The sequence below is a fragment of the Cricetulus griseus genome, chromosome 9 (assembly GCF_003668045.3).
Source record: "Cricetulus griseus strain 17A/GY chromosome 9, alternate assembly CriGri-PICRH-1.0, whole genome shotgun sequence".
Taxonomy (NCBI): Eukaryota; Metazoa; Chordata; class Mammalia; order Rodentia; family Cricetidae; genus Cricetulus; species Cricetulus griseus.
In genome coordinates, this window is record NC_048602.1 from 10110206 (window position 1) to 10131634 (window position 21429).

Consider the following 21429-nt stretch of genomic DNA (forward strand, 5'->3'; position numbering starts at 1 on the left):
TGGAGTGACAGCTGCTGGACCTGAGACGCGCTTGTGTCCCTTTCTTCCCCCACCAGCTCCACACCTCCTTATTGGGACCTGAGCCCTGCTGAAGCTGGACTTTAGCGGGCACTCACCCCTCCTCTCTCCCATCCTCAGATGCCAGTGTAATGGCCATGCTGACACCTGTAATGAGCAGGACGGGACAGGCTGCCCATGTCAGAACAACACAGAGACAGGCACCTGCCAGGGCAGCTCTCCCAGTGACCGCCGAGACTGCTACAAGTACCAGGTGGGTCTGGAAAATCCAGCTACTGGATTAGGTGCCACAGGAACAAAAGGCCAGGGCTGGGCTAAGGGGACCAAGCATGTCGCCGTGAGTCGGGTTTGGAATGGAGATCCAGCTTGTAGACTTGCTGAGCCCTGGGCAGTCATGCCGAGTCCAGATGTGGGCCTCAGGGATCCCTGACTGTGACAGTCACAGATTGCAGGCTGCAAGTGCTAAAAACCACCTCAGAGTAGCTTTTAGTCTGAAGAGAGGTCTGATAGGGCACAGTGGCACACAACAGCTATTCAGGAGGCTGAGGAGGGAAGATTTTGAGTTCAGGGGCAGCCTGGACAATAGAGAGAGACTGCTTCAAAAGCAATACAGACTGAGGATGTGGCTTAGCTGGTGGAGTACTCGCTTAGCATTTGTGAACTCTGGCTTTGATTTCTCACTGCCCAAACTGAGGGTGGTGTCACCACCATCTACATTGGGTGCCAAATGGTGCAGCAACATGGGACTAACACAGATGGCAGTGGCGACAAATGACATGCGTGATCCCAGCACTTGGGAGCTAGCGGTAGGAGGATCTGAAGTTCAAAGTCGTCCTCAGCTACGTGGGGATTGTGGGCTAACCTGGGCTACATGAGACCCTGTCTCCAAACAGCAGCAGCAGGAAGAATAAGAACCTATGTGGTCTGGGGCCTCGTTCGGGAATGGCCGCATCTGTGAGTTCACATAGTGATATCAGGAAGGAATGTCCCCGTGGTTCGACGGCTGTTCTCGGTGCCAGCTTGCTTTCTCCCACACGGCTCTCCCCGTCAGGTGATCCTGTACTGACAAAGGGCTGACTCACTAATTCTAAACTTAGATTTAAAACCCTTGAGAGCCAGGTCTGCTGGCTACAGCCTGTAATTCTAGTTTTTAGAGGCTGAGGCAGGAGGCTTACTGTCAGTTCTAGCGTTGCATGGTGTAAGCCTCTTTCTAAAAAAAAAAAACACAACACAAAACCAAATTCTCCTTAGGCCCATTTCTCTTCTTCGAAGCAGAGAGGCTGGCTGACTGCTGTGTCTTGCTCCCACCACCCCCTCTGCAGGCCCCGAAGGGAGAGAACTTTCTGCCTCAGTCGGTCTTCTCCTGTCCAGGAACATAAGTATTTGCCAGTAGAGTCGTAGCTCCATCCAAACGCAGCAGTTTCACAAGCCTTGCTGGCCTCTGGCATTTCCATCCTAGACCAGAAACTGCTTTACTGACGTATGATTGAAAGGTCCCTAGAGGATGTGGGGGACATAGTTCAGTCAGCAAAGTGCCTGCTGCACAGGCATTAGGGCCTAAGTTGTAGCCAGGCACGATGGCGCATGCCTTTAATCCCAGACCTTGGGAGGTACAGGCAAGCGGATCTCTCTGAGTTCGAGGACAGTCTGGTCTACAGAGCAAGTGCCAGGACAGCTAGGGCTACATGAGAAACCCTGTCTCAAAAAACCAAAACAACAATAACACAAAAGACCTAAGTGTGGGTCTTCAAATATGCTTGCGTATGCACATACACAAAATTCACTCACACATACTACACACACACATACACATACACACAGAAAGCTCATTGAGGGCCTAGAAGCATGCCTCTATGATAGAGCCCCTGCCTAGAATCCCCCAGTGAGGGGCTGGGGGCGTGGCTCAGTGGTGGAGCCCCTGCCTAGAATCCCCCAGTGAGGGGCTGGGGGCGTGGCTCAGTGGTAGAGCCCCTGCCTAGCATGTCTAGCCAGGCTATTACACAGAGAAACCCTGTCTTGAAAAACCAATCCAAACAAACAAATAAAACCAAACCCTTAATGCTGCCATAAATGTCCATTAGCCTTTGCTGAGTGGGCTGGAGACCCGTGCAGAGCTCCTCCTTGCAGCTGGCCACTCCAAGTAGTGTTTATTTGGTTCTAATAATGATAGCAGTAACGACCAGTATGTGGAGAGTACCCAGCTGAGCTGCATGCTGTGATTTTTAGCTAGTAGCTTAGCCCAGATGTGGAAGGCTTGTCAGGGCTTTGGTAGAATGTAGTCATGAAAAGAAAAGGCCCAGAGACACCAAAGGTGCTATCCCAGCCTCAGTGGCTGGTCAGGGAGCACCTTGTGGACAGCAGTGGTTCCTACTGAGTTACCGGAGTTGTGATAGCTTGTCTGTATCCCCCCTGTTCCTGCATTCATTCCCCGTGTTCATTAACACCCAGTATATGTCAGACACCGTGCGAGGCACTGGAGCCCCAGTACATAACAAAGCTGCGTTCTAGAGGAGAGAGGTCAGGCAGTGACCAAGCAAGCAAGGGAATGAGGTGTTTAGGTGATGGGGTAAGGCAAGAAAAGCAAGGAGAGGTGGGCGTAATGCCTCATGCTTATAAACCCAGCACTTGGGAGGCTGAGGCAGGAAGATCAAAAGTTCAAGACCAGCCTGGGCTACACAGCAACACCGTCTCAAAAAGCAAAACAGACAGACAAAAGCACTGGAAGTGGTGGGTATGGTATCAGGGCTGAGGAAGGCCTTGGTCAGAAGGTGACGCTTAAGGTGGAAGTCACTGTGACAGACAGTGCATCTGTGGAGCCGTCGAGGCCGAGAGGATCAGCTGGTTGGTGTGGGGGGCCCTGAGATGGGCACGTGTCCGACAGCTCAGAAGAAGCCGGGTGGACAGGTGAGTTGGGACAACTCTGAGCCAAGTGCCATGAATGTGATTTGAGTTCTCTGAGCAAGCCTTGGTTCCTATCTGAAAGGAGAGGGCGCATCTCAAGTTCAGTGGGTCGGCTCACTGGCAGAGGGCAGAACTCATGACCGGGCATCCGAGCCCCGGGCTGGGTGGGGCGCAGCGCAGTGGCTGTGAGAACTGAGAGGGTCTCACTGCCGTCTCCTCCTGCCTGTCCACAGTGCGCCAAGTGCCGGGAGTCATTCCACGGGAGCCCCCTAGGGGGCCAGCAGTGCTACCGGCTCATCTCAGTGGAACAGGAATGCTGCCTGGACCCCACTTCCCAGACCAACTGCTTCCATGAGCCCAAACGGCGGGCCCTGGGCCCTGGCCGCACCGTGCTTTTTGGCGTGCAGCCCAAGTTCACCAACGTGGACATTCGCCTGACACTCGATGTGACCTTCGGTGCTGTGGACCTCTACGTCTCCACCTCCTATGACACCTTTGTGGTCCGAGTGGCCCCTGACACAGGCGTCCACACTGTGCATATCCAGCCGCCCCCGCCGCCCCCGCCGCCCCCTCCTCCTGCGGATGGTGGACCCCGGGGGGCTGGGGACCTAGGCGGGCTGGGGACCGGGAGTGGACCGGGGACTCCGGTGGAGGCACGGGTCCGGGAGGTGTGGCCCCGGGGCCTGATTACCTATGTGACGGTGACGGAGCCGGCGGCAGTGCTTGTGGTCCGCAGTGTGCGGGACAGGCTGGTGATCACCTATCCTCACGAGCACCACGCCCTCAAGTCCAGCCGTTTCTACCTGCTGCTGCTGGGCGTGGGAGATCCCAGTGGGCCTGGTGCCAACGGCTCGGCGGACTCCCAGGGCCTGCTCTTCTTTCGGCAAGACCAGGCCCACATTGACCTGTTTGTCTTCTTCTCCGTCTTCTTCTCCTGCTTCTTCCTCTTCCTCTCACTCTGTGTGCTCCTCTGGAAAGCCAAGCAGGCCCTGGACCAGCGCCAGGAGCAGCGCCGGCACCTGCAGGAGATGACCAAGATGGCCAGCCGCCCCTTTGCCAAGGTCACTGTCTGCTTCCCTCCAGAGCCGACGGGCCCAGCCCCTGCTTGGAAGCCAGCCGGCCTTCCACCTCCTGCCTTCCGCCGCTCTGAGCCTTTCCTAGCACCCCTATTGCTGACAGGAGCTGGAGGCCCCTGGGGACCCATGGGCGGGGGCTGCTGCCCGCCAGCCCTCCCTGCCACCACAGCTGGCCTGCGAGCTGGACCGATCACCCTTGAGCCCACAGAAGATGGCATGGCTGGTGTGGCCACTCTGCTGCTCCAGCTGCCTGGGGGGCCTCATGCTCCCAACGGGGCCTGCCTTGGGTCAGCCCTTGTCACGCTGCGGCATAGACTGCATGAGTACTGTGGGGGCAGTGGGGGTGCCGGGGGCAGCGGGCATGGGGGAGGTGGAGGCCGGAAGGGACTGTTGAGCCAGGACAATCTCACTAGCATGTCCCTTTGACCTGTCAAGGGCCCTCTTCCACAGCTGCCAAGTCACCTGTTGGGGCCTCTTTGGACAGTCCCCAGAGACCACTGGCTCCCTTTCCCCAGGATCCCCCTTTGTCCTGCATTTAGCAACTATTTATTGAGCTGCTACTTTGTGCCTAGCACAGTTGTAGGCACAGAGAAAAGCAGGTGAGATGAACTTCCCTGATCGGGTGGGACCTGGATTCTTGGAAGGAGACACACACACAGACACACACACACACACACACACACACACACACACAGACAGACACACAGACACACAGAGACACACACACCAGGGTCAGAGAAGTGTCTTGATATTAGCAAGGTCTAACACTGAGGGATTGTGGGTAAAGTCGATTAGGCATTTGGATAAACTGGGCTGAGAAAGAAGGCGGACTGAGGAAAGATCTTTGGGAAATGAATTCAGAGTTGAGGGAGCTGTAAGGCTGGAGACCCTGAGGCTGGAACCAGTTTGTTTTGTTAACCAGATATGTGGTCACTGCAGCCCTGATGAGGTGTAAGATGAGGCTGGGGACAGACAAGACCTTGGGTTTTCTTCTCAGAGCCGTGGGAAGCTGAAGTCCCCTGGCTGTGGAGTGGAGTGGGCTGCTGGGGACAGGAGAGGCTGCAGGGGGGTAACAGTGGCAGGAGACGGGTGGTGGTGGTGATGGTGTGTCAGGGTCAGATGCAAAGGGGGGGTGGTGACAGGATCAGACGGCCATGCAGATGTGAGGGTGAGGAAAGGACACATCCAGATGGCCACTTTATGGCCATGGTGGCAGTACGGCCATGACTAAGAAGGGGCAGGCTGGGGCTTGTGGGAAAAATAGAGTCTGGTTTGGCTTGAGTCAGGTCTGACTGGGAGGGACTGGCACACAAAGCGCTTTGAGTATTTCAGCTGGAGGGATCCAGGTAGTGAGTGCACTGAAGGCCAACAGGCAGCATCTTCTCGGGGTAGGAGCTGTCAACTGCTACTGCCTTCCCTGGGCGGGAGGGACCGAGTTCAGGGGTGACCTGAGACCAGGGTCACCAGCTGAAGCTGAGAATTGAGGCTTGTTTCAAGGGAGCTTCAGAGGAAAGTCCTCTCCTGAGATGCTCACAACCTGCTCTGGCAGGTGGGGCGGGGGACCCTGAAGAGGCTGTCACCTGGCTCTCTTTCTTGAGGTTCTGGGGCTCTCCCCATAGCTACTCCTTCCTGGACCTCCTTGTTGGACATAGGAGCTCTTCTAACCCTCGAGGACTCCCTTCCCCCATCCTAGGCAGCTCCCTGAGCTTGGGCTCTTGCCTTCCCAAGACTCCAACATCCAGCTACTGTTTTGGTCCTGGGGTGGGGCTTGGGCCCAGCTTCTTCCCCTTGGTGGGGCACCCCAGTCTGAGAGGTCCCTGCTACTGTGTGCATGTCACCATGTCAGATAGCAGGGGTCACATGGCAACAACAGAGCAACGGAAGCAACAAATAAAGCATGGGGAAGACCAGGTGTCTCAGAATGTCTGCTGTATACAACGTGGGGAGGGCTGGCTTCCGGGTGAGTGGAGCGTTGTGTCTTGTCCGGGACCCACAACAGGACCTCTTGCTCCCCAGAAGAGAGAGGTGAGGGGAACAATGGACGGGGGACATCCTTTGTCCCTGCCACAGTTTGGCTCGGGGAGACACAGCCAGCCTGTGTCCAGGCATCAGCATTAGACGAGAAAAGCCTGGGGTACAGAACACAGAAACCGCTCTGTTTCAACGTGAGGAACTGGGCCTGGTAGTGCCTGTGAGGGCCGCGGCTGGTAAGACACCGGGCAGTGAGGCAGCTGGGATGGAGCTGAAAAGCATCACCCATCCTTCACCTTCTTAGCCCTCGGCCCTGGGCTGTGCCAAAGCCTCGATGTGAGGACAGGTGCGGACCCCAGAACCGTCCTCAGCCTCATCTCAGCACGGATCTTTGTGGCAAGTGCTCAGTAGTGCACCTTCTCTATATGCTCGTCCCAGTGCACAGCCAAGGACATGGCAGGCGGGACTTGAGAGATACTGAAGTTTCCCATGAGGCCCTCATGAATGACGTGGGATTTCAGGCCTAACTGGCCCCATGAGTTTTGCCTTTATGAGCTGATGGTGGCTCCTACCCTATGAGATGTGAACATAAACTTGGCTTTAAAAAAAAACGATTTACTTATGTGTACATGTATATGCCCGTGAGTGCAGGTGCCCAAGCAGGCCAGAAGAGGGCGTCTGATCCTGAAAGAGTTACAGGCATTGTGAGCTGTCATATAGGTGCTGTGAACCAAACCCAGCTCCTCCCCAAGGGCAGCCAGTGCTCTTAACCACTGAGCCATCTCTCCAGCCTCTAGAATAGATCCCCCCCCCACACACACATTAGGAACTGCTACCCTCAGAGGAGAAAGCTGGCTCAGAAAGGTTTGCTAACTCACTAAGATAGTAGAAGTGACGAGGTCAAGACTGGACCCCAGGAATCCCGAGACCCAAGCATGCTCAATTAGTTCTTTTGCAGTAAGTGTCACCACACTAAGTCATTGAGTTGAGTATGATGGGTTGTCTTGTCAGGTAGTCTGGAGGCTGATGGGAGAACAGGTTATTGGGATTCAATGTCCTCTCGACACGTATAAAATTAAATTTTTCTTTTTTTCTTTTTCTTCTTCCTTCTTCTTCTTCTTCTTCTTCTTCTTCTTCTTCTTCTTCTTCTTCTTCTTCTTCTTCTTCTTCTTCTTCTTCTCTTTTCTTTTTTCTTTTCTTTTCTCTTTTCTTCTTTTTTAGATAGGGTTTCTCTGTGTAGCCCTGACTGTCCTGGAACTCACTCTGTAGACCAGGCTGGCCTTGAATTCAGTGATCTGCCTGCTTCTGGGACTAAAGGCGCGCCACACCACGACCTGGACTAAAAATCTTTTTTAAAAAGGCTGTGGATCCTAAGGGGGCAGCATTATCTGAAGAGTTTAGGTCTTTTTTTTTTTTTTTTCATTTTTAAAGCTTTTTTATTCGAGGCAGGGTCTCCGCATGTGGCCCAGGCTGGCCTCACACCATGCGTTGCAGGCGACCCAGGCTCCTGTGAAACTTCTGCCCACCCTCAGACGGCTTGCTTCTTTTGCTTATTTCCAGGTTGTGGGCAGAGGTTGAGATAGGCCAACTGCAGCTTCAGGGCTAATGGTTTCACGCTGTGCGACGCCTAGAATCTGTCATGCATCCCACCTCACTCCAACCAACCACTGCACCCAGATTCCTTCCCTGCGACAATAATAAAAAGCATGTAGGCGGGGCTGGTTTTCCGGTTTTTATTGTGGGTGTATTTTTTTTTTTTTTGGCGGTGACACAGGGGCAGTAGTGGGACAGGCTTTCCAAGGAGCGTCTCCCCCACTCCCACCCCACCCCCCCGCGGGAGGTCAGGCGTGACCGGGGACTCGGGAGAGGACGTCCTTACTCGCGGATCTTCAGTTCCCTCGCCATCTGGCAGAGGGCGCAAGGCAGGCAAAAGGTGAGGGTAGCCCAGTCGTGCCCGACGGAGCCCTGGAGGGGTGGGAAAAGGCAGAGATTGGCAGAGGTCAGGAGCCTTAAGGGCTCAGGGGTCCCAGGTGGCGGGTCCCCAGTGCGCGGTCCGGGTGGTCCTGGATCCTGGATCGATGCTCACCTGGATGTGGTAGCGCTCCCGCATGCCGGTGCGCAGGGAGTGCAGGCCTCCCGGCAGGTACGGCGCGCAGCAGCACTCCCCGAAGTCGTCGGAGATGCGGCAGGCGAGGCACAGCGGAGCGAAAGTGCCGCACAGACCTGGACGGGGCGGGACGGTCAGGGCCCCGGGCGGGGCTGCTGCGCTCGCCCCCCCCCCCCCGGGGGAGAGCATAGACGGGGCGCGGGAGCAGGGCATAGACACGGAGGGGATAAGGGTCCCCGGAGGAGGACACGGGCAGAGGAGGAAACGAAGACCCAAAGCAACTGGAGTCCCGAATGGGGAGGACCAGCGGCTGGAGAGGCAGTGGTGGGGTCACCAAGAGTTAGGAGGCTGGGGCAGACCGAGGGGTGAGAGCCCAGGCAGAGTGGAGGTTGCAGAAGGCCCCACAAAGGGGGTGGTGAGGGTGGTGAAAGGTATGGGAAGGGTTGGGAGGAGTTTGGGGCGAGCTTCCATCCCTTCCCACCTCCCCTAGGCACTCACAGACGGGCATGTCGTTGCAGCAGTCGGTGAGGCCCGTGTGCCAGTCGCTGAGCTGTGTCTGGTAGCAGGTATTGGCGCACTGGGGCTGACTGGTCACTGGATAAGACATGGCTGTGGAGAGAGAAGAGGAGAGTCAACAGGCGTCCTGGCAGGGGCTTCGGGGTCACACAGCACCCCTGCCACCCTTCCCTCTGCCGGGCAGTCTGGGCAGGCCACCTGGCCGCCCGCTTGCGGGAATATATCGCCCTCCCATGCCCATCTGTCACCTTTGGTCATCAACACCCCTAGTCTGTCCCTGTTGCTGTTGCCAACTGTACACCTGTCTGAGCCAAGGTTGGGAGGAAAAGTGGGCACCACAGCTGGGCAGAGCCTGGACTTGCCACCACCTCCTCCTCCAGGACTGGGCTCGTATTTCAGGGACTTCTGGGGTAAAAGCGGGTGCCATTTATCTTCGAAGCCAGGGTTCCCAGGGGAGGGAAGGCAGCCAGGTTCCTGGCACCCCCGAAGGTTGTCAGTCCATCCTGTGATCCCACCTTTGCCTTTCACGTTGTCGTGCATCTCAAACTGCATCTTGCTGGCCCTGAGGAGGTGGCTGCTGTGTGAACGGCTGCAGGGGATGGCTACGGCAACAGCTACGGACCGGCCACGGGGTCTGTCCAAGGGATGCTGGATACCGGGCAAGGGAGGGCAAGGGACTAGGGCACTGGGGGAGCTGGACTCTCACGGGGAAGAGAGCTGAGGAGAAAGAGGCTGATTAGCCTGTTGGCTGGGATGGATGGGGTGGGGCGAATAACTCGCCCATCTTTTTAACAGCTGCCCGACAGACCCCCAAAGGACCCTTCTTGGAGCAGAGGCAGAGTTGGAGAGAGGCAAAGAGAAAGAGAAACAGGGAGAGGCATGGCAGAGGCAAGGTGGGAAGGCGCTCCGAGCCAGGTGCCACCGAGACACACTGCTAGTGACACCCACAAGGGTCAAGCGCTTTGTGGCCTCTGCAAGCCAGTGTCATGGAGGACTGTAGGCGCAGAGATGGGAGAGCAGTGTACTGTGTCGGATGGACCGGTCCAAACAGGCTAGGAGCCCGGGTGCTGGGCCCTGGATTTCTAAATTCAACTCAGTACCACTGGGAAGATGGGAGACAGCAAGGTTACTGACAGACAGACAGACAGACAGACAAGAAAGGAGCTGGAGCTGAGTCAGGACGGTGGAGAACAGAGCCAGGGGGCCCTGCCTGCGAGCAGAGGCTTTGGGGAGAGAAGGTGCTCCTACCTGCAGACCAGCGTGCGGAGGTGGAGACGGGGGTTGCACGGTGACACGCAGCAGACACTAAGTTCTCAGTGCCAGGTCCGGAGCTGCTTATATGGGCCAGGCCACACAGCCCTGGGCGGGGCTCTGACAGAGATGCCTAGGGAGCCCAGCCGGTCTGCCTGACCCTCTTCCCTTCCGCCTGGATTTTCCATTCTCCACACCCCACTTACCCCACTGTCTCATCGCTCAGGACTGAAGACCTGGGGGGCAGAGGTGGAAACCAGAGTGGGGGAGAGATAGAGAGTCAGGGGTGGGGAATATTTCAAGGAGCAGAGTGACCCAAAAGAAAGGGAAAGATGGAGATGAGGAGGGAGAGGGGGGGGCGGGGGCGCGGGGACCAGAGGGAGGCAGGGAAATGGAAAGAGGAGATGATGGAGAGAGGGAGATGGGAAGAGAAGGATGCTGAGAGTCGGAAGTGTAACAGCTGGAGAAAAACAAGGAAGCAGGGGTTTGGAGGGGAGAGGTCAGAGGGGCCTGTGGGCCGAGGGCCAGTTAGGCAGGGAGGGCGTGAGAAGACAGGAGGCAGGAGGAAGCCCTGGCGTGTCACACAGAGTGGGGATGGATTTTCCTTCTAGGTCCCTTCTCATCTCTTCAAGTGATTTTGTCGTGTTTAGGGGGAAGGGGGACACTGTTCTTTCTGTTCAGGGCCTGGAAACATGGCGTCGGGGGGGGGGTTGTATTTTAGGGAGTGATTCATATGAGGACCAAAGGAAATAATATGCACACCTCATCTCCACTTGGAACTGGAAGGGAGGAGGCCGGAGACTGACCAGAAAAGTGAGGGTGTGCCTGGCCCTGGTTACAACCTGAGGGGGTGGTCTGGAATGTGAGTCTGAGGGAGGCAGGCTGGGGCTTTGATTCCTGGGTCTGAAGGAGGAAAGCTGAGATCTGAGTCTGAGGGAAGAGTTGGGGGTCTGTAACATGGGTCTGAGGGAGGAGGAGGAGTCTGGACCCCTGAACTGAGGGAGACGGCCTGGACACCTGGATCTGAGGAGGGCTGGGGTTGGAACCGGTGGGTTTGAGGGAGAAGGGCTGAGCTTGGGTGTCTTAATCTAAAGGAGGGTCTAGACCCCGGAGTCCCTCACCAAAGGCTTTGTGTTCCTAGAGAGCTACATCCAAGTTTCCAATGTACTGGGCTTCAGGGGTGAAGGGGATTGGATGCTTGAGTCACCAAAGTTTTCCCCCAACAGGCCTGACAGGGTTGTAGGTGACTCATTGGGGAGGTGGCATTAGAGTTGGGTGGGGTCCCTACCATGGGTGTCACCCCCAAATATAGGAGGCACCAGAAAATTGGGGTGTCACCCCTAGAGAAGCTTGTGTCACTACACCACAGCCTATGGATATGGGGTGACAGCGATGGATCACCGGCTGGCCTGAGATCCCGCTGGTCCTGGATCACAGCTTTCTCCACACACCCAACACTGGAGAGCCTGGACCTTTGTCTCCTGGCACCACCCAAAAGGCTGGCTGGCTTTGTCGCCGGATCCATGGCAGTGAGCTTCGTTTCGCTTGTGCGCGTCTGTCTCTCGGTGTGGAGCCTACATACGCGGCTGACATTTCTCACTTCGTTTTTGAGTGCCTGTCTCCCCATCTCCGTGTCTTTGTCTAAAGTAACGTTGTCCTTTCTTCCTCCATCCCTCCCTCCTTTTCTCCTTCCTTCTCTCTTTTTGTTTTTGAGACAGGCTTGCATGTAGCCCAGGCTAGCCTCCAACTCACAGTGTAGCTGAGGATGACCCTGGACATCTCGCCTCCACCTCCAAGTACTGAGATGATAGGCTTGCACAAACAAAATTACGGAGTCTGGTGCTGGGGATCAAACCCAGGGCCTGGTCCATGCTGGGCAAGCAGTCAGCCAGCTTAAATCATGTCTCCAGCTAGCTCCCTTCCTTCTTTTTATTATTTGTTTGAGGCAGCGTTTCATTCTGTATGTAGCTAGGCTAGCTTCAACTTACAGTGATCCTCCTGCCTCAGCCTCCTGAGTTCTTGGATTGCAAGCACAAGCCGTCACATACCTTCCTTCCTTTCCTCATCTTTGCAAGTCCATTTTGACATGTGTGTCTTTGTGTCCCCACTTCTTGGTTTCTCTCCTGTCAGACCCCGAGTCTGTGTCTGTCTCATCCTGGGGTCTCTGTCTCCTATCAGGGGTCTTCTCCCTAACTCAACCCATCTCTAAGGCAGCCATATGGCCCATTCCCCATACCACAGAGAATGGACTGCAAATGACTCAGGACCAGTCATAACAGGGCTGCAGGCTGCCTAGGTGATAACTGAGTTGTCCTTAAGTTTACTGCCATAGCCTGGGGGCCCCAATTAGACACAGCCACTCATAAAGAGGGGGGCGCTTGACCTTGTCCCCCTAAGTGGCAGTTCCATTTTATTTTATTTTATTTTATTTTTGAGACAGGGTTTCTCTGTGTAGTCTTGACTGCCCTGGAACTCACAGAGGTCCTCCTGCCTCTGCCTCCCGAGTGCTGGGATTAAAGGTGTGCGCCACCACAGCCCAGCTTTTATTATTTTATTTATCTATTTTTGTGTGTGTGTGTGTGTGTGTGTGTGTGTGTGTGTGTGTGTACAGCTGTTTTGCCTATATGTATGTCTGTGCACCACGAGCACGCCTGGTACCCATGGAGGCTAGAAAAGGATGCTAGATTCTTCCTTGGAGCTAGAATCACAGACAGCTGTGAGCCACCCATATGGGTGCTGGGAACTGAACTTGGGTCCTATGAAAGAGCAGCCAGTGCTCTTAACCACTGAATCGTCTCTCTAGCTCCCCCTTTAAAAGATGGTATGCGTGCACACATTAATGTGTGAGCTGGTGTCAGAGGGCCACTTGTGGGAGCTGGTTCTCTGGGATTGAACTCAGATTGTTGGGTTTCAGCAGCAAGTGCCTTTACCTGCTGAGCCATCTTGCTGGTTCCCAAAAGTTCAGTTGTGTTTTCAGGTAGCATCTCAAAAGCCTAGGCTGTCCTTGAACTCATGGTTTTCCGGCCCCAGGATGAGAGCTTGAATTATGTGTGTACACCACTACACTTGGCTTCACTTGGCATTTCAGAGAAACGATGAATATATCGCCAACGTTATACATACATGGGAATCTACTTACACTAAAGCAAAATCTAATTATTAATTGGCAGTTCAGATTGCATTGGCCTTTGTGTATTTTATTCACCATGACTGGAGGCGCTCTCCCTCCAATTGCAAAACCCAGTGGGGTTGTGGCCCTGCATTCACAGAACCTGGTTGTCCAGGTTCCAGTCCCTTCCTCCTCCCACCCTGAGAGTATGCCTGGCACCTAGCCCCTTGCCCCCTCAGGACACCAGAGTCAGGTGTTCCAACTCATGTCTCCTCAGGATCCAGGCTTCTACATCTGAGCCCAGTTGCTCAACATGGGTTTCACAAGCAAGACAGGTTGTGCCATCCATAGCCCTGGTGGAACCAGTCTGGCTGAGAGGACAAGTGGGGGCCCCCCTTTCTATCCTAAGCCTGCTGTTTCCTTGAGGGCTAACCCAGCCGAATAGGAGGGACTTGGGAGCTTTAGGTGTGCCACTCACTGCCTGGTTTGGGTGTGTTGTATCCCTCTGTGTGGTTATGTGACTGTGTGTGAAATTATGTGATTGTATGTGACTTTTAAAAAGTCTTTTATGCGGGATTTTTTTCCTTTTCTTTTCTCTTCTTTTTGTTTTCTTTATATTCTGATTGCAGTCTCCTCTCCCTCCACTTCTCCCAGCCTCTGACACCCCCAGATCCATTTCTCCTCCGTTTCCCTTCAGAAAAGAGCAGGCCTCCCAGGGATAACAACCAAACACCGCAAAGGTACAATAAGACTGGGCACAAAACTCTTAGATCAAGGCTAGACAAGGCAACCCAGTAGGAGAAAAAGGGTCCCAAAAGTCAGAGACCCTTCCACTCCCACTGTCGGGAGTCCCTCAAAAACACCAGGCTAACCACCATAGCATATATGCAAAGGACCTAGCGCAGACCCAGGCCGGCTCTGTGATTGGTGCTTTAGTCTCTGTAAGCCCCTATGAGCCCTGCTAATTTGATTATGTATCCCAGGCTTCTAGTAAAATCACCAGGTGTGGCCAGGCAGTGGTGGCACACTCCTTTAATCCCAGCACTCGGGAGGCAGAGGCCGGTGGATCTCTGTGAGTTCGAGGCCAGCCTGGTCTACAGAGTGAGTGCCAGGACAGCCGGGGCTGTTACAGAGGGAAACCCTGCCTTGAAAAACAAAACAATTATTACTGGACCAGCGAAATGGCTCAGTGCTAAGGGTGCTTGCTGCGGAGCCTAATCCCTAGAATCCACCTGGTAGAAAGAATTAACTCCTATAAGTTGTCCTCTGATTTCCATGTGCTTGTAATGGCAGGTGCACGCATGCGCACACACACACACACCACACACACACACACACACACACACACACACACACCACACACACACACACACACACACCACACACACACACACACACACACACACACACACACCACAGCACCACACACACACACACACACACACACACACACACACTACACCCCTTCCCACAGTAATAATAAAGTAAATTTAAAAAATGCATGTGAAAGCCAGGCGTTGGTGGGGCACACCTTTAATCCCAGCACTCGGGAGGCAGAGGCAGGCGGATCTCTGTGAGTTCGAGGCCAGCCTGGTCTCCAGAGCGAGTGCCAGGATAGGCTCCAAAGCTACACAGAGAAACCCTGTCTCGAAACCCCCCATGCCCCACAAAAAAGTGCATGCAGAAGCCAGAGGGCAGCATCAGTTTCCGAGGATGGAGCCAGGGTCACTCAGCAAGCCTCCTCACCAGGAGAACAACTTCACAGACCCCTTCCGTGAGTACCGATGTGTCCATTGCCTATGTGCAGCAGAGCCACTGCGGTGACCTTGGCCTGATGTCATGGCAATAGATCTCTAGGTCTATGGAAGGAAGGGGGCTGTTAACATTCCCTTTAGGAGGGAGGAAAAGGTTGTAAAACTGTCATAAGATCACCACTACCATATAGAAAAGGCAGGCATTGGGGCTGGAGAGATGGCTCAGCCGTTAAGAGCACTGGCCATTCTCCAAGAGGACCTGAGTTCAATTCCCAGCAACCACATGACAGTTCACAACTGTCTGTAACCCCAGTTCCAGGGGAATCTGATACCTTCATGCACATAAAATAAAGTTAAATAAATTAGAAAAAAAGAAAAGGCAGGAATTGTCAGAGGGTGAGACTTCCAGTACGGCCACTACCTGAATCACTCATGGACTTGTAGGTCACACTAATAAATGTTTCTGTTTTTGCCAAGTTGTTCTTTGATGTTGAAATGGAGAAGTGTGCCAGCCACACTGTGGCCTATAGGATGAAGATGGATGCCCCAACGTTGCAGAGGAACTATGGGTGACTGTCCGGGTAGTGGATGTCTCTGTCAATTCTAGAGTTTATATATTATCCTCCTGTGGTCTTTGATAGAGTTGAAGACAGATAGTTATGGTTATAGTTTTCCTCAGTTATTATAAAAGATGTTATCTTTCTTTTTATTTAGACAGAAAAGAGGAGAGGATGGGGAATGTACTGTGTATGTTCAGCTTATTGATTGTTGAATAAAATACTGTTTGGCCAATGAAACAGCAAGTTAGACAGACTAGGAGTCAAAGAGGATTCTGGGAAATGTAGTAGAGACGTGATGATCCAGGCCAGAAGTGACAAAGCAAGGAGACTCATATTTGAGCAAGGAGAAACAGGAAGGGCCCTTTTTCCCTCCGCTCTTCCTCCAGCGGCGCAATGTGATCCACCGGCAAGGAGGACGCCAATAAGATAAATCTTATAAAATATATAGATTTATGATAATTAAGACTGAGCTAACAGATGGGAATCCTAGTCATTGGCCAAGCAGCATTTGAACCTAATACAAGTCTCTCTGTGCATTAATTGGGGCCCTAACTCAGGCGGGCGGCTGGCGTAGAGCGCACACGTGGCTGGCGGGCTCGGCAGCTTATGGCAGAAAGATTTATCCTAACAGTTCCTGATAGAATCTTTCATTGGTCTGCCTTCGCCCTCTCTGTTGGGGAGCAAATAGGGATTTTTCTTGCCTCTCCTTAGGAAAGTCACAGAGCCTAGGGTGGTCTGGAATTTGCTGTGCAGCCCAGGCTCCTTTTGAACTTTTAATCATTTTGCCTCTGTGCTGGGATCACAGCCATGTACCAGTGTGCCCAGCTTATTTATCTATCTTAATTGAGACTCAACCTTGGGAAATCTGATTGCTTCTTTCTTTTTTTCTTTTTCTTTTTCTTTTGGTTTTTCGAGACAGGGTCTCTGTGTTTTGGCTTCTTTCTCTTATTACTTTTATTTGTTTGCTTGTGTAGAGGACGAGGAGCGGGAGTCACTTCTTTGCTGTTGCCTTGTGGGTCCTAGGGAATCAAACTCAGGTTATCCGTCTTCCCCTCCCCCACCATTGCTGCTGGCTATGAAAACTTGGGGCACGTTTGTCAAACTTCTCTTGACCTTTGTTTTCCCATCCATGAGACTGTGGTGTCACATAGCATTGTCGAGAGGTTTGAAGCAAGATGTTTGGTGTGAAAGGCTGGAACTGTGTGCGCGAACAGGCAAAAAACACTGTGCTTACGGTTATGATGGTGATGCCTATGTTTGCAGCCCGTTTCTCTGGATACAAGGAACAAAACCAAGTCCCTTGTGCATGCTCCTCCGGGCAGGCTTATCAGTGGCTGGTCATGTAATTGCACGCTGCGGGGTCCGTTTCACCTGCGTTAGGAGGATATCTCTGAAAGCACAGGTGATTCTGTGGTTGTTTGTTTGTGCTCATAGGATGTTATTATATGTGTCCTGAGTAGCCAGGCTCACAACTGACTTGTATTGGGAGGGCTTTCATTTGGTGTGATCTCGCGTCTCTGTCTGAGGTGCTGGTCTTGTGTCTGAAGCGGCAGTCTTGAGAACACCTCTCCTGGGGACTCTGGGAAGCTGAGTGCTCCCCAAATGGGCTCCAGTTTCTGCTCACTGCGCTTGCTTGGTTCCTCCAGTGGCATGTGGAGAAGCTCAGGATGAAACGGAAGGTGAAAGGTGAGGGTGTGGCCCGGGAGGCTCTATGATGGCAACACAGAGGGTAATGGCAGGGTGGGGAAGAGCTTCTTGGAGAGATGTGGCCATCCATCCATCCATCCATCCATCCATCCATACATACATACATACATCTATCCATCTCTATGGAGTCTCTGACATGTGTCTAGGCCTCTGACTAAGGTGCAAGTGTTCAAGGTCTGGAGGGCAGTCCCAGGACTTCCTGCCCCCAGGGAGACCTACCTGTGTTTATGATGTGTTACAGCAGCAGTTCTAAGTGATGGGGGAACAGAGATTGGGAGAGGAAGGGCCTGTCCCCGGTCCTCCCTGAGGCATGATCTATCCAAATTAAAGAGCAGAGGCTGTGAGGGAAAGGCCCCTCCCAGACTGGAGTACCCCTGTGAATCATTTTCTTATCGTCTTTTGCTGGTATAATGACATATTTGCCTGTTCATAATCATTGTTTTTGATCCCAACTTTTGGCTCAGCACCCATAAGCAAGAAGGCTTGGACAAGGCTGAAACCACAGAGTCGGGGAAGGAAAACACCAGGAAGTCCTCATCTTTTGGCTCTGCCTCCCTTGAGTCCTAGTCTCCTGTGACACCTGCCGGGGAGCCCCACCACCAGCCAGGGAGCCCCAACTTTTGGATCCTCTCCCCTTTGTTTACCGTAGGTCTTTCCTCCTTCTTTCCCTGGGCCTGCCTTATCTGCCAATCTTGCCTTCATCTCTGTGTGTTCTCTTTACGTCTGCCCCCCCCATATCGCTATCTTGATTGTCCTACCCTGGACCTCAATTTTCTCACTTGTAAAATGGGCTTAATGATAATACTGAGCGTTACTGATGCTCTGATCGCTTAGAACAGTGAAATGCTATAGGACAGAACTCGGAGGCCACAGTAAACTCAGGACAAGAGGACTGTTATTATTGTTTTATGATTTTTAATCTCTCCTTTGGTTTGTTTGTTTTCCTTTTTCCTTGTCTCCGTGTTATCAAGGCTCCTCCCATTCTGCATCCATTTTGCAGGAAGCTCTGCCCCTGGCTTCCTAGGTAGGACCACAAGTAGGAATGACGTCCAGGCTAGAGACCTACTCCCACCTTCCTTGTAGTCAGTCTGTTCTCCACCCCAGGGCTCTGGAAATCTTGCTTGGGGGTGAGGCATGGCCCCAGCCCCACAAATAGTCTCATAAAATCCTGAACGCAGATCTGTCATCCAGGGCAGATAAACCAGTGTGACTCACACAATGCTGGAGTTCAGATTCCTGGACCCCGGTCTTTTTAGGTTCCTAATACTTTGGACCCTCAGATACACAACTCCTGACCAGCAGTGTCTCCCCTCCCGGCTCCTAAGTGCCCTTGCTCCTCTAGGGTCAGCCAGCGTGGCTTCTTTCACCAAGACCCAAGTGCTGCTGGGTATGACGCAGGTCTGCAATCCTAAATGCCCTGGAGGCTGAGGCAAGTACCAGAGACCACTCTGGGCAACATGGTGAGCTCAAGGCCAGTCTGTACAACTTAGCGAGACGGTGTCTCAGAATAAACAAGAGTTGAGGCTCAGTGTCTGGTAATACAGACTTGTTTAGTATACGGGAAGCCCTGGGTTCAATTCCCAGTATTGGGAAAAAGAAGAGGGAGGGGAGGAAAAAAATAAAAAAAAAAAAAGAAAAGAAATAGAAGGCCTGGAAACACCACCCCAGGTACCAGAGGCCAAAACCCCTGCTCTTGGCCGTTGCCACCACGCCCTCAGCGAGCAGCCGGCCCCAGCTCTCTCCTGACTCCCCACGGGCGCTGCCCTGAATGGGCGGGGCCGCAGCTCCTGTCGCACCGCGATTGGCTCCGACAGACGTCACTCTCCGCTAGTCTCGGCCAATCTGCCAATGGACAGAGAACCCGCCTGGTCGGGCTCGGGTCGCTTCCCGGGAACCCGGCTCCTGTGCAGAGCGAGCAGTGCCGGGCTCTGGACACGGCTTGCAGAGGACGAGGGGGGGTGGGGGAGGAGGGCAGGAGGGGGGGAGGAGGAGAGAGGGGAGGAGGAGGAGGGGGAAAGAGGGGGGAGGAGGAGGGGGAGGAGGCGCTGTCGGAGAGACCGAGATCAGGGAGGAGCAACCTCAGGAGCGCACCCGTCACCCATCGGCTCCGCCTTCCTCACCTGCCCCGCGCATCCTCCCTCCCTCCACTCACCCTTCTCTGTCTCTCTCTGTCTCTCTCTGTCCCTGTCTCTCTCTCTGTCTCTGTGTCTCTGTCTCTCTCTGTCCCCCTCTCTCTCTCTCTCTCTCTCTCTGTGTCTCTCTCTGTCTCTCTGTCTCTGTCTCTCTCTCTGTGTCTCTGTCTCTCTGTGTCTCTCTCTCTGTCTCTGTGTGTCTCTCTCTCTCTGTGTCTCTGTCTCTTTCTGTCTGTCTCTCTGTCTCTCTGTCTCTCTCTCTCTCCCCGGGCGTCTGTTGTGCCTGATGCCGGAGACTGTGGCGATCACGATGAATCAGACCTGGGCCCTGCCTGCCCTCAAGGAAGCCCCGGGGCAGAGGGGAGGACGGCATTGACGGGTTGTGAAGGGGTGTGGAGGGCACAGGGATCTTTTTTGGGGGTGTTGTGCTCAGAAAATAATTTCCAGGGGCTGGAGAGATGGCTCAGAGGTTAAGAGCACCGGCTGCTCTTCCAGAGGTCCTGAGTTCAATTCCCAGCAACCACACGGTGGCTCACAGCCATCCGTTATGAGATCTGGCGCCCTCTTCTGGTGTGCAGTTAGACATGGAAGCAGAATGTTGTATTCATAATAAATAAAATCCTAAAAAAAAAAAAAAAAAGAATTTCCAGAGCCGCTGGCGCTGGTTCCTGGGAGAGCACTAGGTGGCAGCAGAGGTTGCGAGAGGGTCCCAGCCTGTCGGTGTTTAGGTGTCCAAATAGGAGACCCATGCTGTCCCGGTAACCACCAGGGGAGCTGTGAGGCTGGAGGAGGGCGAGGAAGTGTGAGGCCAAGCAGAGTGAGGAGCTTGAACTTCGTGTGTGTGTGTGTGTGTGTGTGTGTGTGTGTGTGTGTGTGTGTGTGTGCGCGCGCACGCGCGCGCGTGCGAGTCAGTGGGGAGCCACTGATTGTGTTGGTGCCGGGGATGGGCCTGGGGCCGAGCAGGGACCCCAACTGGAGGTGAGAGACTGGAATTCCATCTCACAGCGGCGCTCAGAGGAGGCAGCCTGGCTCTGAAGGGATGAGGCGGGAGGGAGGGTCCCCAGGATGAGACCCAGGGCTGTTAATCTCAGGGGGGCATATTCCATGAGCTGGGAGCAGAACGGAGGTGTGCTCAGTGCATGGGATATAAACCCTTTGGGGAATTCTAGGTTGACGTTTTGTTGTTTTCAAGAGTCGCACTCGGGGCCACAGTTTTGGGGCCAGCCTGGGCTACATAATGACCTCACTATTCACTGTGTAGCCCAGAGGGGTCTCAAATGGATGGTAGTCCTGCTTCGGCCTCTGAGCACTGGGATCTAGGGGTGAGCCACCACATCTGGATTTCCACGGCAGAGAAATAAATCCACAGGGTTTCTCTGTGTAGCCCTGACTGTCCTGGCACTCGCTCTGTAGACCAGGCTGGTCTCGAACTCAGAGATCTGCCTGCCTCTGCCTCCTAAGTGGTGGGATTGAAGAAGGCGTGCGCCACCACCACCTGGCCCCACGTCAGGTTTTGATTCAGAGGTTACCTGGGTAAGTTAGGGCCCTTGAGGTAGGGGGTCCCCTGCTGCCCTCTCCTTTCAGAAACCAATTGTGCCTCTGTGTCTGTCTCTCCCGTCTTCTCTGCCCGCCACGCCATCAAGGTCCTGTCAGTCACTAGCTCGTCCCTTTAGTGTCTGCAGACACGTGGTGCTCACCGGTTCAGTTCCTCATCCTCCACCCCCTCTTTAGCCCATGGGAGGTTGATGCCAACCTCCCCTGACTCTGGACAAGGTCTGTGACATCACGTGCCTGTTGATGTGTGGGGCCCCAGGACAGCATTTCGCTCTGTCACCGTCTGTCACGGACCACTCCCTCCTTCCGGTCACTTCCTTTCCAGCCCCTCGCCTCACTTCCCCTCCAGCTGATCCCCACAACATTCCTCAGGGGCCTCTCATGACCATTCTTTTATCGTGGGCCGCATGCCTCAGGGATGCTGTTCCGGCTCCCCTCCAATCCTTTCTGGAATTTCCAATTCTTTCTGGAATGCGTCTCATGGAGTCATCTCTGAGTATGGCCCACCCAGCCTCTTCACAGACACTTGAGCCTCCCCCTCACTGTCCACTTGTGTCATGGCTGGCCCTCAGAGTCATGCTTGTATCTTTGCTCTCTTAACTTCTTGCTTTTGCAACCTCATTGCTGGCTCTGGGATGCTCCCTACCCTCATGGCCTCTGCTCCAGCCCAGGCCTCGCCTTCACTTGTCCCCAAGTCTGTCCTTTGCCTCTAGGGCTCCAGTCCATCCCCAATGCCTCAGTGTGCTCTGCAGTGCTGTGACCCTCATGAGGAT

The 21429-nt window shown here is 54.0% G+C and overlaps 2 protein-coding genes across 4 annotated transcripts in view; one reads left to right on the plus strand and one right to left on the minus strand.

The window, feature by feature from the left end:
• Positions 1 to 5907, plus strand: part of Megf8 (multiple EGF like domains 8) — a 48115-nt gene extending 42208 nt beyond the window's left edge. For all 3 annotated transcript variants that reach the window (XM_027430330.2, XM_035449292.1, XM_027430331.2), the window contains 2 exons: positions 139 to 271; positions 3153 to 5907. In XM_027430330.2, the coding sequence (XP_027286131.1) occupies positions 139 to 271; positions 3153 to 4421 (1402 nt within the window). In that variant the 3' untranslated portion in view covers positions 4422 to 5907. The remainder of the gene's footprint in view (positions 1 to 138; positions 272 to 3152) is intronic.
• Positions 5908 to 7841: 1934 nt separating this feature from the next.
• LOC113837224 (cornifelin) lies at positions 7842 to 9141 on the minus strand. Its single transcript, XM_035449297.1, has 4 exons — positions 9105 to 9141; positions 8572 to 8682; positions 8053 to 8189; positions 7842 to 7931 (listed from the first exon to the last, which is right to left on the minus strand). The coding sequence occupies exons 1-4, from the start codon at positions 9139 to 9141 to the stop codon at positions 7842 to 7844; spliced, it is 375 nt and encodes a 124-aa protein (XP_035305188.1).
• Positions 9142 to 21429: the final 12288 nt, after the last annotated feature.